Raw genomic sequence first — 13,252 nt, forward strand, 5'->3', positions numbered from 1 at the left:
CTTGCTCTTATAGTCATGTCCTATGCATGCTAATAAATATATATCTCCTTTGGAAATTTATGTTCCCAGTTTTATGTTTATCGATAATTTACTTAGTATAAGGTTTATTTTTATTTATTATGGGTGATAATAAAAAGACCATTACTTTCATCTTTTTCAAGTGATTTTTAAATTTGCTCTCTCCTTACTTAAACATAAATATATTATAAAATAACAATAATCTAGAGAAAATTAAAACGTTTTTGGGTGATTTTTGGGTAAGCATAGTCATAGACTCAAATTTATTCAGATTTAATTGTTTCATTTAAAGGGATTATATATTTTTGTCCATAAATAAAGTTATTGAAAGTATGAGTATGTCCTCCATGTTAAGGAGATGACTTAGTAAATAATGCTGACCATGTTATTTATTGTATGAATGACTTGCAAGGTTTAGATGAACATGATGAATGAGGATGTAATAAATTTATATTATGGTTCATTACCAAATATTCAATCATAATTTGAAATATATGTATACATGAACATGAACATGAACATGAAATTCTATTTGATTCTATAAGCACTATATAAGCAAATTTGAGAATTTTGTTGATCATATGTTGATAAGGTACCCTTGTTATATTTATTTTAAGTCTTAAATGAAAAGTATTTGCGTGCATGTTTACCATGTTAAAACTGTGTACATGTAATTCTATTTATTCATATTGATTTTCAAAAGTACATGTAACACTAGAAACAATATAACTTTCACCTGCATATATTGGAACTGTTCATTTGGTTTTGTAAGTCTTTTTAATTTGAGATGATCATGATATAGCTATACATTGTATCTAGAGATCATGTTTTTTTTCAAAATCCATCTGGTTTTACCATGATTCCTATACATTTTTTTTTTTTTAATTTCTCCTGAACCAAACCCTCTAATTTTACAAGCCCTCCCTTTTTCCAGAGCTTTTCATTCTTTTCATTTGAAAACCTATAGCTGTTACATGTAGATGAACTGTTATATAGGTAAATTTGAATGACTTTTCCCCAATAAATCTTGAGAAAAAAAAATACTTAATTTGACTTATGTACATTTGTAAGTCACAAAAATTTCAATGTAAATGTATAACAAATTTATATATTTTTTTGTAAGATTCTGCATGAATTCTATATGTAAGCTGTAGCACCCTTCTGTATTGTTAAAAATGTTTATTTCATTAAAATCAGTTTTATAAAATGATATCTGTTGATTTATCAAGGTGACTTAATTAAAAGGCATACATGTACAAATGTAGTTAAATTAAAAATACATGTACATGTAAGTATCTGTTTTACATGAATATGGTTGAATGACAGAGCCCTACATCAATGTTACAGAAGTAACTTGTCTATTGATAAATTTTGGTTCTTTTTTTTAAACAACATCTTCAAACAGCATTTGTACAGGTCAAACAAAGGCATACAGAATCATGACATAATTTTTTGGATGATTACAATAGTGTCTCGTGTCTGCATTCTTTTTTTTTTTTTGCTTACATGGTTAAATGCTACAATATCTGTTTAGTTTGTTATTTGATGAAATAAAGGTTTTTTTACATTGTCAAGTCTTCACATTGACTGAACATATACATATTATTTTCAAAGCTTTAAATCACTTTATTAATGCTTTGAAATTTGAGCCATAATTGTACTTAAACAAGGTATTACAACTGAAGTTTACAGAACATATTACATTTTAATATGTATATCTAAAATTTTACTGAAATTTTATTTGTTTTATAATCTTGTGAGTGGCATTGTCACCTTAGAAGCACATATAAACTTCTGTTTTTGTTTAGGATTGAAATTTGGCCTCTTTCCTTTCTATTCAAAATTAAGACTTTTATCTTATACAGTAATTTGATATTAAAATAAATATTGGGTAATCTTTTTATGTAGAGAACAATTAGGAAGTAAATATATTGTATTTTAAGCTCCGACCGCATCAACTGGTAATTTGATGGTTGCAAATTAAGTTAATGGCAAGGCGACCGCATCAACTGGTGATTTGATGGTTGCAAATTAAGTTTACTTGGCAAGGTGTTAGTAGAGCATGTAAATGGGTATTTGCGACCATCAAATCATCAATTAATGCCTTCAGAGCTTAAAATACAATATTGTTATTTTCATTCCAATGAAACTGACAGAAAACAACGTCAAATCAAACATTTGAAATTTGCCATACATCTTCTGCACTTGTGCATACATTTTCATAGCATCAATTGCGAAATTAACACCATGAAAATTGGCAATCTTATGATATCCTTTAAAAATGAACGTTACAAACAATGTTGCATTAGAATTAACATTTATCAATTGCTGCACGTGATTATAGAAGTACATTTACGGTGTATTCCATTTGTACATCTACATGTATCATGCTACACTGCAATTTCAAAGTAATAGGTATGACATAATAATTAGCTAATAAAAATTATTGATTCAAATTTGTTGCCTTTCTTTTGATAAACAAATGATAAAAATCTCTCATAATTTTTACCCAATGTCTTGGACCACCACCTATGGTGGTATTGTGGCGGTTAATTTCAGTTTATATGGTTTTGGTTTAATCACTCAACGTGATTTCTTTAAGATCAAACTTTTTTTTTGCTACAGTAATAAGCCTTTAGCCATGTTTACATTATATGATATAACTTCAGACAGTGTTATCTGTAATCACTTACACCTTAATTACAGTATATAACATTGGTAGGGTTAAAAACATAAATATATATTTAATTTAAATGAAGAATTAAGCATAAAAACATACTTAAAAGGAAAGTAGAGTTAATGACAGCAATTAGTTTGATATAAGAAGATATTGGCACCACATATTAAATGGTTTTTGGTTATTAAACATGTTAAATGGCTTCATAGATGACACATTTTAATCATGTTTATATTTTGTAGTCATGGTTGTAATCTTAGTATAAGGGTACAACTGAATCATTTAAGATAATTTTTATACTAGATTAATGTGAGTTGATATGACCATGCCATTATTAAATACAAAGCCGAGACAAAATACTAACTCTAGTAGTTACATTTTTTCAGCCTAGTTCATTATTTAGATACCAAATCAAGGTTTGAATATGTTGTGTAATTCATTTATTAATTCACATTCTGCATGTAAAAATGAGAAAAATACATTTTCACATATGCATGATTGTAAAATTATCTAAGTTTGTAGATTGATTATGATAAAAGGAGAACTTTTGCACCAATATAAATTATCTGGAATATATTATTGAATCCTTGTGGTCCTTTTTTGTCATTCATTGAGAAGTTTGACATATTTATTTACAAGATTTTCCCTAATCTCTGCATCCATTCATGATCAGTTTCCCATTAGTCTGTCCTGTACCAGGATAATGTGTTTGTTAAGGTAATTGTACTATTTTACCATTTGAAAAAAAAACATCACTAAAAAAAGGAAACTGAGAAATACAAATTTTACTGATGACATTACATGCATTACATTTCTGTACTCTGAAAGTTGTGTTTTTTCAAAACAAACGTATGTAAAAAAAGTTTCTGATAGTGAGATTTTACATAAATTAAGATCTCTGGCTAATTAAAGCAGTTATTAGTATGCTGATGTAGTCTTCATAATATATGTATATTATATTTATAGCTCGAAGCTGAAAAAAAGTTTTAGTTAGATTCTATTGGCTTGAAGACATAATTTTTACAGGCTTCACAGTAATTTTATATGTCTGGGCTATTTGGCCTGTGGTTGAGTGCAAAGACTGCTGATGTTGCACATTTTGAAAGATCCACTGTCAGTGTTTTGGTTTTCGTCAGTACATGTATATCAAAGTCTGAAGTTAAATATTGTTTTTATGTCAATGTGAATCATTGTTATGATGTCCAAATTATAACCCTGATTGCTTTTTGTTATGTCTTATGTGATTAACGTCCAGGGGAAAATGTCCAGCTGGCTCAAATATTTTTTTAGAACCAGGGCATAAGACTGGACTACATGTAACACTATTATACCATGGTATAATGCCACTTTGCAGCATTTTAAGCCTGACAGTGACATAATGACTAAACCTGTGACTATTTTACTAACTAGTATAAAAGTCCCAGACTAAACTGACCCCAACATTACTTTGAATATATTATATGTTACATTGTGCTTTAAATTTGTCATTAAGAAAGGCTGATTTATTTTGCCGAATCTTAAGGTCATTTGTATTAAATTTAATTACATATTATGCATTGTTAGTTTAATCTTATTATTAAACATGTTAAAGTCCCTTGCAACTTTTTCTCTATTTTGTATAGAAGAATTAAATTCTAAACCATGAGCTTACACTCTATTGATTCGTCTATGGGAAGGTTATATTTTCAGTATTTTTTACTTTGTCTACTTATTATTTTATTATAAATTTTCATAACAGAGTTGAAATACAATTAGGCAGTTCCATTTATAACTGAGAAATGAATGCAAGGGCAAATATCATAGGCTGATCAAGGGAATCCTTGGGGGGGGGGGGGGGGGGTGTCACCCCCCTCTCCCCTACCCTGTCACCTTTTGTGGGAAAAGTTGATTATGAACATGACTTGTGCGGGCCCCCCTTTTGAAAAGTTTTGGATATGCCACTGAATATTTTGGTTTCTTTAATGCTAGTTTTCACATGAGCAACATAACTCCTTAGATATATTCATTGCTCTGCCTTTCTGTTTTATCCAATCTCAATCTATAGTTGAAACCAGATTTATCGTAACCTAAAAATTAGGAAGTTAGTGTACATCATATACTGTATATTTTTTTAAATGAGAATTTTAATTATTGATTTTGAAGTTGGTATTCCATTAAGAGATTAAACATAAATATGTATTTAGTAAATTCTCGGGGGAATTTTCTAATTTGCTTTGTTGAAGGTGTTAAGCAACCAAAATTAAATGGAAATGGAAGACAGAAACAGCTATTCCATCAATATGAAAATAAGAAGATGTGGTATGATTGTCAATGAGTTAACTCTCCACAAGAGATGAAATGCACCAGACATTAACAACTATAGGTCACCGTACGACCTTCAACAATGAGTAAAATGTATATTACCTAATATTTCAAGAGATTTTTGCCATATGAATATCCAATATTTGTTTCTTCTATCCAAGTTTGTATTTATTTATAAGATTAACTTTTCAAGTACAGGTCAAACAAATCAATAATGAAAAAACCTATTATAAATGAAATTTCAAAAGTTTTCATGTGAAATGTCTATACTACTGAAGGAAAGACATGCATCTAACAGTGTGGGGCCTTTTTTATTGAAATTCTTCATTGAATTAAATGTTCAAACCTTAAAATTCCTCCTACTTAATAGTCATTTGAACTGTTTAATTTGTAGGGCCGAATTTTATATTTGAATTGAACTTTCCGTTTTTAAATTCAAAATGAAAGTTTATATTGGCAGGTGTTTGTTATCTTAGTATTTGCATATTGATGTTTCACAATACTATTTTGAATTAAACTTTAATAATCTTTAAGGTAGTGCCTGTTGACGCAGTACTCATGTTGATAAATCTTACTGTAATAGTTTTATAGACTTGTATTCTGTCAGATTTGATTAAAATTTTCTATTGTTAAAAATTAAACTTCCAAATCTTTTAACTGAATTGCCCTCATTGTATATATATATTGCTTCATATTTGATCAGTACATTATATTATTTTACTCAACAGAGAAAAAGCTTAATACATTGTTTAATTTTGAAATTGAATATATGTATGAATTGATTTTTTGGCTGAAATTAAATTGATTCACATCAAAGAAAATTTTAACTCTGTATTTCTATTTACTCAATAAAGTATTTGTTAACTGGTTATACATTATTAACTTTATGGTCAAATAAGTGCTGACATTTGAATTGTTTAATATCAAATTTGATATAAGATGTAATTGTAATGATGTTGCTATATAAAATCTCGTCACACGAATTTGGTTGTCAATGATATTGAAATCATCCCTCTCTTTCCATTGTGGTAAGGTAGTTTTTGATGAAGTTGAGGTCCAATCAACTTGAAACTTAGTATACATGTTCCCTATGATATGATCTTTCTAATTTTAATGCCAAAATAAGAGATTTTTACCCCAGTTTCACGATCAACTGAACATAAGAAAGGATAATGCGGATGGGGCATCTGTGTACTATGAACACATTCTTGTTAACCCCAATTTTACAACTGACTGAAAATAGAAAGGTGATACTATAGTGAGAAACCAGTCAAGTTTTAAGGTTTATTTTTTGTTTAGGTAAATTATTATGAAAATATTATCACAACAATTTAACACAAACACAAATAAATGTATGAGATCTCAAGAATTTTAAAATTTTGTCTGAGAAAAATGTGCTGAAAATTTAAAATCAACTTGGACAGTTAATTAATATATTAATTGATGATATCATTGTTAATTAATCCTAACTTTCTGTCCTGTAAAGAGGATGTAACATCCAATCTTTAACGCCCTCATTAATATTATAAAGCCGATGATTAAATGCCTTTCATACTATGACATTGCTTTATGTTTAAAGAATGCTCTTCTTCAAACATGAATTATGATTTTATATATCATATTTTTACAATGATTTAATCTATAGTCATAAGCTTGTCAGATATTAGTTTTTGGTAGACTAAATGGATTATTATCTTTTTAATACCTAATCCAAGATTAAAAGATTTCTACCGAATAAATTGACTCGCAGCCATGTATTTGGGAACCTTTGTACTGTTAATTTAGCTCCTTTATCAACATATCGGCACGAATGGTCTAGAATTGTTGGATACTCACAAAACCTCTTCACAACAGCATTGTTCACAATTCATCAAAGATTATTCATAAAACTGTCTTATATAATTCTCACATTGCTGCGTCACATGCATTGTCATTTTATACAAAGATAATTTGATAAATTGAAATAAATTGATATTAAATCTTATATTTACCACTCCAGTTAATGTATTGTAATTGAAATCTGTTTTATATGCTGTTGAGATTATAGACAATCGGCACTACATGTACTCTTATAATTTATTATAGTTAATGTCTTCAAGTTTTTATACTCTGTCATTATCGCATTAAGTTTTAGTCTCACTTATACTTTTTCATGTGTCATTGTACTTACTGACTTCAAAGTGATAAAAGTCAGAACAATGTGAGAACTTACAATTTTTGTCTTGCTGCAGCTAAAAAGCAAAGTATATTACATTAATTAATTATTTGCTAATGTCAGCAGAATTATAGTCTAAGGGTCAATTGTGAATAGAGCTACCAAGTCAAGGTCAAAATTTTACCTAATACATGTACATATGTATGATGTTATTTGAGCATTCAAATTGTTTGTAGAACTTCAGTCATTCTGTTGCAACTTTTAAGAATACAGAAGTCAGAATCCTGATGTTCAGTAGTTGTTGCTTGTTGATGTGGTTTATAAGTGTTTTTATTTTTCATTTATTATATATATTAGACTGTGAATTTTCGTTTTTTGAATGGTTTTATACTTGTCATTTTTGGGGCCCTTTATAGCTAGGTGTTTTCGGTATGAGCCAATGCTCCTTGTTGAAGGCTGTTCTTTGATCTATAATAGTTTTTCTTTTTCAAATTGTAACTTGGATGTAGAGTTGTCTCATTGGCACTCATACCACATCTTCTCATGTATATCTATATAATGTGTGTTTGTATGTAACTACAAGATGCCATAGTACTGCTCTGTTTATAGACATAATTGTTTCTAATTTACAAAACAAAGCAATCAGTATGTTAAGTTAATAGTTTTAGATACTGTCTTTCCACATGTGAGATCACAAAACTCTTTTTAAACACCTCTTTGATCACTAATTAAAGGAAGGCAATAAAAGATGATTAAATTGATTTCCACTTAAAAACCACTTTAGGTTTAATTGGTTAACAACAGTTTATAACATGTTATAATGGAATATTTGATTGTTCAAACACTTGCTTTACTTTAATTATTTGCATGTAGAACTCAGTATTATAAGAGGAATCGATTATGTTGAGGGTTTTATATAAACTCTTATATATCAATAGATCTCTACATTAGATTACCAGGTATTTCTATCTATATAGAAAAATCAAACTCAGTTTTTAGCTCAAAGGGCCAAGTGAGCTTTTCTCATCACTTGGCGTCCGGCGGCGTCCGGCGTCCGGCGTCGTCCGGCGTCCGTCGTCGTTAACTTTTACAAAAATCTTCTCCTCTGAAACTACTGGACCAAATTAAACCAAACTTGGCTACAATCTTCATTCAGGTATCTAGTTTAAAAATTGTGTCCAGTGACCCGCCCAACCAACCAAGATGGCCGCCATGGCTAAAAATAGAACATAGGGGTAAAATACAGTTTTTGGCTTATAACTCAAAAACCAAAGCATTTAGAGCAAATCTGACATGGGGTAAAATTGTTTATCAGGTCAAGATCTATCTGCCCTGAAATTTTGAGATGAATCGGACAACCCGTTGATAGGTTGCTGCCCCTGAATTGGTAATTTTAAGGAAATGTTGCTGTTTTTGGTTATTATCTTGAATATTATTATAGATAGAGATAAACTGTAAACAGCAAAAATGTTCAGCAAAGTAAGATCTACAAATAAGTCAACATGACCAAAATGGTCTGTTGACCCCTTTAGGAGTTATTGCCCTTTATAGTCAATTTTTAACCATTTTTCGTAAATCTTAGTTATCTTTTACAAAAATCTTCTCCTCTAAAACTACTGGACCAAATTAAACCAAACTTGGCTACAATCTTCATTCAGGTATCTAGTTTAAAAATTGTGTCCGGTGACCCGGCCAACCAACCAAGATGGCTGCCATGGCTAAAAATAGAACATAGGGTTAAAATGCAGTTTTTGGCTTATCACTCAAAAACCAAAGCATTTAGAGCAAATCTGACATGTGGTAAAATTGTTTATCAGGTCAAGATCTATCTGCCCTGAAATTTTGAGATGAATTGGACAACCCGTTGATAGGTTGCTGCCCCTGAATTGGTAATTTTTAGGAAATTTTGCTGTTTTTGGTTATTATCTTGAATATTATTATAGATAGAGATAAACTGTAAACAGCAAAAATGTTCAGCAAAGTAAGATCTACAAAAAAATAAGTCAACATGACCGAAATGGTCAGTTGACCCCTTTAGGAGTTATTACCCTTTATAGTCAATTTTAACCATTTTTCTTAAATCTTAGTAATCTATTACAAAAATCTCCTCTGAAACTAATGGGCCAAATTAAACCAAACTTGGCCACAATCATCATTCGGGTATCTAGTTTAAAAATTGTGTCCGGTGACCTGGCAACCAACCAAGATGGCCGCCATGGCTAAAAATAGAACATAGGGATGAAATGCAGTTTTTGGCTTATCACTCAAAAACCAAAGCATTTAGAGCAAATCTGACATGTGGTAAAATTGTTTATCAGGTCAAGATCTATCTGCAACAACAAAAGAGAGTTTTTAACGACCTCAGCTGGCTATACAACCCTTGCACAATCAACTGAATTTTGCAGAAATCATTAATAGGATAGATTGCCCTTATATGATAATTTTTTATTATCTTTTTGGTTTTTTTGGCAAAGGGGGAGCGAGGGGGGGGGGGTTGCGCAACAACAAAACAACTTCACAACTTTCTCATTACTTTGCATTTCTCGTTAGATAGATTTTACAAAATTCTCCCCTGAAACAACTGTCAAATTTAAACAAACTTGGTTTAAATTACCACTAGGATATCCAGGGACCACTGTGTATGATGACCCTGCCTGCCCACATGGCTGAAATAAAACATAGGTTTCAAATGCACTTTTTAGTATTATATCTCTGAAACTAAACGACAATACAACAGTTGCATTTATCATGCATCAATTGTAAATAAAAATATCAGGTGAGCGACACAGGGTCCTTGTACCCTCTAGTTTTCTTCTACTAAATCAAATGATAATAAAATACCCTTTAGTTCCACAAACTTTGTATAATTCCAATTAACACTTGGTTATGTAGGACATTTTTTCCTTAAAGTCATAATGTTTTTTTTACAATTAAAATTTCTGCGGTAATCACATTTTACTTTCTTGGGTTTAGGATAAGACCTATAAAACAAGTTGTCATTTAAAAAAAAATGTCTGCCTTTATTGTATACTTCTCGTAGGAATAATTATTTTTTCTTAGATATGAAATGTAACGCAACATTTCTGGTATTTCATAAAAGGGGACATTTTTTTTATGGTAACAAACTAACCCTATATATATGTCCAAAAAATCTGTAGTATAAATCCTCACAACCAGCATTCATTGGCAGAATATTTTTATGTATATATTTGATTACTCTTCATTCAAGTATTATATTATAATAATATTAAAATCATTTCTAATCCTTATTTTTGCAGATGACGACCATCTTGAATCTTCCTCCATTTGTGAGACAGAATATTCATATAAAACAGATGATCATCCTGAACTGGATATGCTTATTAGTTTATCACCAGAATATGGTTCTCCAACAAGAGACCCAATTACTGGTAAAAAGATCAGACAAGCAACAAGACCTCAGATATTAGATCCCCATGATTTTCATGATGAGACTAGCCTGTCATCACTGGACCCTGCCCTTATGGTCATTCCTTCTTCAGCCAAGGCCCATTCTGGTGTGTCCCACTTTAAGGACTTCATTAGATATCTACCAGTCCATCTTGCCAAATATATCCTTCGACTTCTGGATGAGGCTTCTTTGCATGCTGCTAAGGATGTCAGTACCAAGTGGCAGGTGCTTGTTTCAGAGGTCAAGGTTGAACTGGAGTTGAACAAGAAGTTGATGGAAGAAGTTATGCTCATGCAGGTAAATTGCAAAATGAAGATGAAAGTACATGTAAATGTTACAAAAAAGTGTTTTTATTGACCTCAGTACAGTGAGCCAAACTATTTTTGTCCCAAACTATTTTTGTCCAAGCTTTGAATTTGGATTATCTGTGTGTTAACAGTTTTGATCAAGCTAGAAAGTATTAATAAGAAAGATAATCTGTTACATAACTGCTCTTCATCATTTTAGGGGTATATTTATGTGCTATGGACATTTAATCTTGTTTCTACAATGTTATAATAGAATACTCAAAGAGATTATGCAAATAGTTATGATAGTTAAGAACTTAAAGATTTCTTTATAAAATTGAAAATATATGAAGCATTATGGTGATTTTGACAAAATTCTAGGGATTTGGAGTAGGGGCAGTTGTTGATAGTGAAAGTTGGAAGGTGAGAATAAAGGGATGTTGGTTAATAGGGATAGGAGTACAGATTTAGTTATTTAGAATTTTAATTTCAATTGGAAATAGTTTTCTTTATTATTATTTCCTTCTTCTAATAGTAGAATCAGTAAAGCATGAATTTTCAGAAATTGATAAAAATAGGTCAGAATTACTTTATAAAGGTATAGGGAATAGGATTTTTTTTAGACTTAGTTCATAATGTTATTCCTTTATTACTCATAATATGATTAATTTGATTGTCCCATACAGGTAGGTGAGTTTATTATGAAAATAAGAAGATGTGAGTGATATGATTGCCAATGAGACAATTTTCCACCATAGACCAAAATGATATAGATGTTAGCAACTAATGATTGTATAGGTGTTGGCTATGTTAGATTTTTGGGTTTTTTACTTATTTATAGTGGTGCTTGGAAATTCAGTGTTGCATGCATAAAAAAATTTGTTAGCATTATTTAAAAAAATTGTTTCTATACCTTCTGAAATTGTAATCATATGTTTATATTTCTTAAGTTATGTTATCAAGGCATTATCAGATGATATTATTTGAATTAAATAGTTTGATTTGCATATATTAAAATTAAGATAGACTAAGGAATGATTTTACTAGTTTCACTGTGTTGCAAATTGTTTTCATATACATTAACTAAGACATTTTATTATTCCTAGGGTGCCTCTGCTCAAGGTGTTAATCATGAATATGCAAAGGATATTGATGTACTGGTTCCTAATCTGTATCCCGGTACAAGGGAAGTAATCAAAACAAATGGTGAAGTAACCTACCATCCTGACTATAAGACAATGATGACCTTTGAGACAGGTTACAGTGGTATATCTGTACGGAACGCTATCATTGAAGAAAGGAATGTATTCTGTGGATCTTACTATGTACAGATTATGTTAAAATTGTAAGTTTGTATTGAATATCTTAAATCTGTTGAAGAATGAATAATGTCTTTGATTAAAAGCAATAATTTGTTAATATTTTATTTTTTTATTTTTTTTTTAAATATTACCTAGAATGCATTGGATTCTGATATGGACAAATTCTTTCAGAAAATTTATGTGTTTCTTTTTTCTCTCTCCAGAGATGATGGTCATCGAGTGTTCCATACAGATGGAGGAAATTTAATCGTTACTGGATCTAAAGATAGAAAGCTTAGATTTATTGAAATGGAAAACAGAGCAGAATTAGATCTTAAGATATCAGGGCATGCTGGCAGTATAAAATGTGTACATCTTAATGAAGAAGAAAATTATGTACTTAGTGGGAGCTATGATACAAGTATACGGTATGTTATTATTTATTTATTCATTGAAGTCAGGGATCTATGCTTTAGTTGATAATATTGTTTGAATGATAGACAGTCCTATAAACAACTAAAGAGTTGTCTAGTATTTAACACTGCGGTAATTATTCAAGATTTGTTTGAATGATAGACAGTCCTATAAACAACTAAAGAGTTGTCTAGTATTTAACACTGCGGTAATTATTCAAGAATTTATTTAGATTATTGAAATTTAGTCATGTTGTCTTTATTTATTTAACTATCAGTTGGTGGGTAGAAAAACAAAGTTTAAGGTTTGTTGTTTAAAAAACATTTTTTTTTATTGACTATCACAAAAGATCTGGAATCAAATTTAAGAATTGCAAACGAATTGCAGTTTTGATAAATTTTAAGATGATTGTAATGATACAGGTTAAGAACATTCAAGATGAATGAATGAAACAAGACAGAAAATAGTTTTGCCAGTTTTTAAATATTGATTTTATGCTTTTAGCAAGCATTTTAGCAAGAAGTTGTTTTGATTCATGAACGTATTTTTTTTTAGATTGTATTCAGTTGTTAGCTCAAATTGTTCATAGCATGATATATCAAATAGTTCATTTAACAAACAGATAGAACAGAAATAGTAAACATTTTAATTTTAATTTTGAATGCTGAA

At 30.0% G+C, this 13,252-nt stretch overlaps 1 protein-coding gene across 2 annotated transcripts in view; it reads left to right on the forward strand.

Annotated features, from left to right (window-relative positions):
* Positions 1-13,252, forward strand: part of LOC143045548 (F-box and WD repeat domain containing protein 10B-like) — a 28,067-nt gene that overhangs the window by 5,858 nt on the left and 8,957 nt on the right. For both annotated transcript variants that reach the window (XM_076218132.1, XM_076218130.1), the window contains exons 3-5: positions 10,430-10,878; positions 11,975-12,213; positions 12,394-12,597. In XM_076218132.1, the coding sequence (XP_076074247.1) occupies positions 10,430-10,878; positions 11,975-12,213; positions 12,394-12,597 (892 nt within the window). The remainder of the gene's footprint in view (positions 1-10,429; positions 10,879-11,974; positions 12,214-12,393; positions 12,598-13,252) is intronic.

The sequence above is a fragment of the Mytilus galloprovincialis genome, chromosome 9 (assembly GCF_965363235.1).
Source record: "Mytilus galloprovincialis chromosome 9, xbMytGall1.hap1.1, whole genome shotgun sequence".
In the NCBI taxonomy this organism is placed as follows: domain Eukaryota; kingdom Metazoa; phylum Mollusca; class Bivalvia; order Mytilida; family Mytilidae; genus Mytilus; species Mytilus galloprovincialis.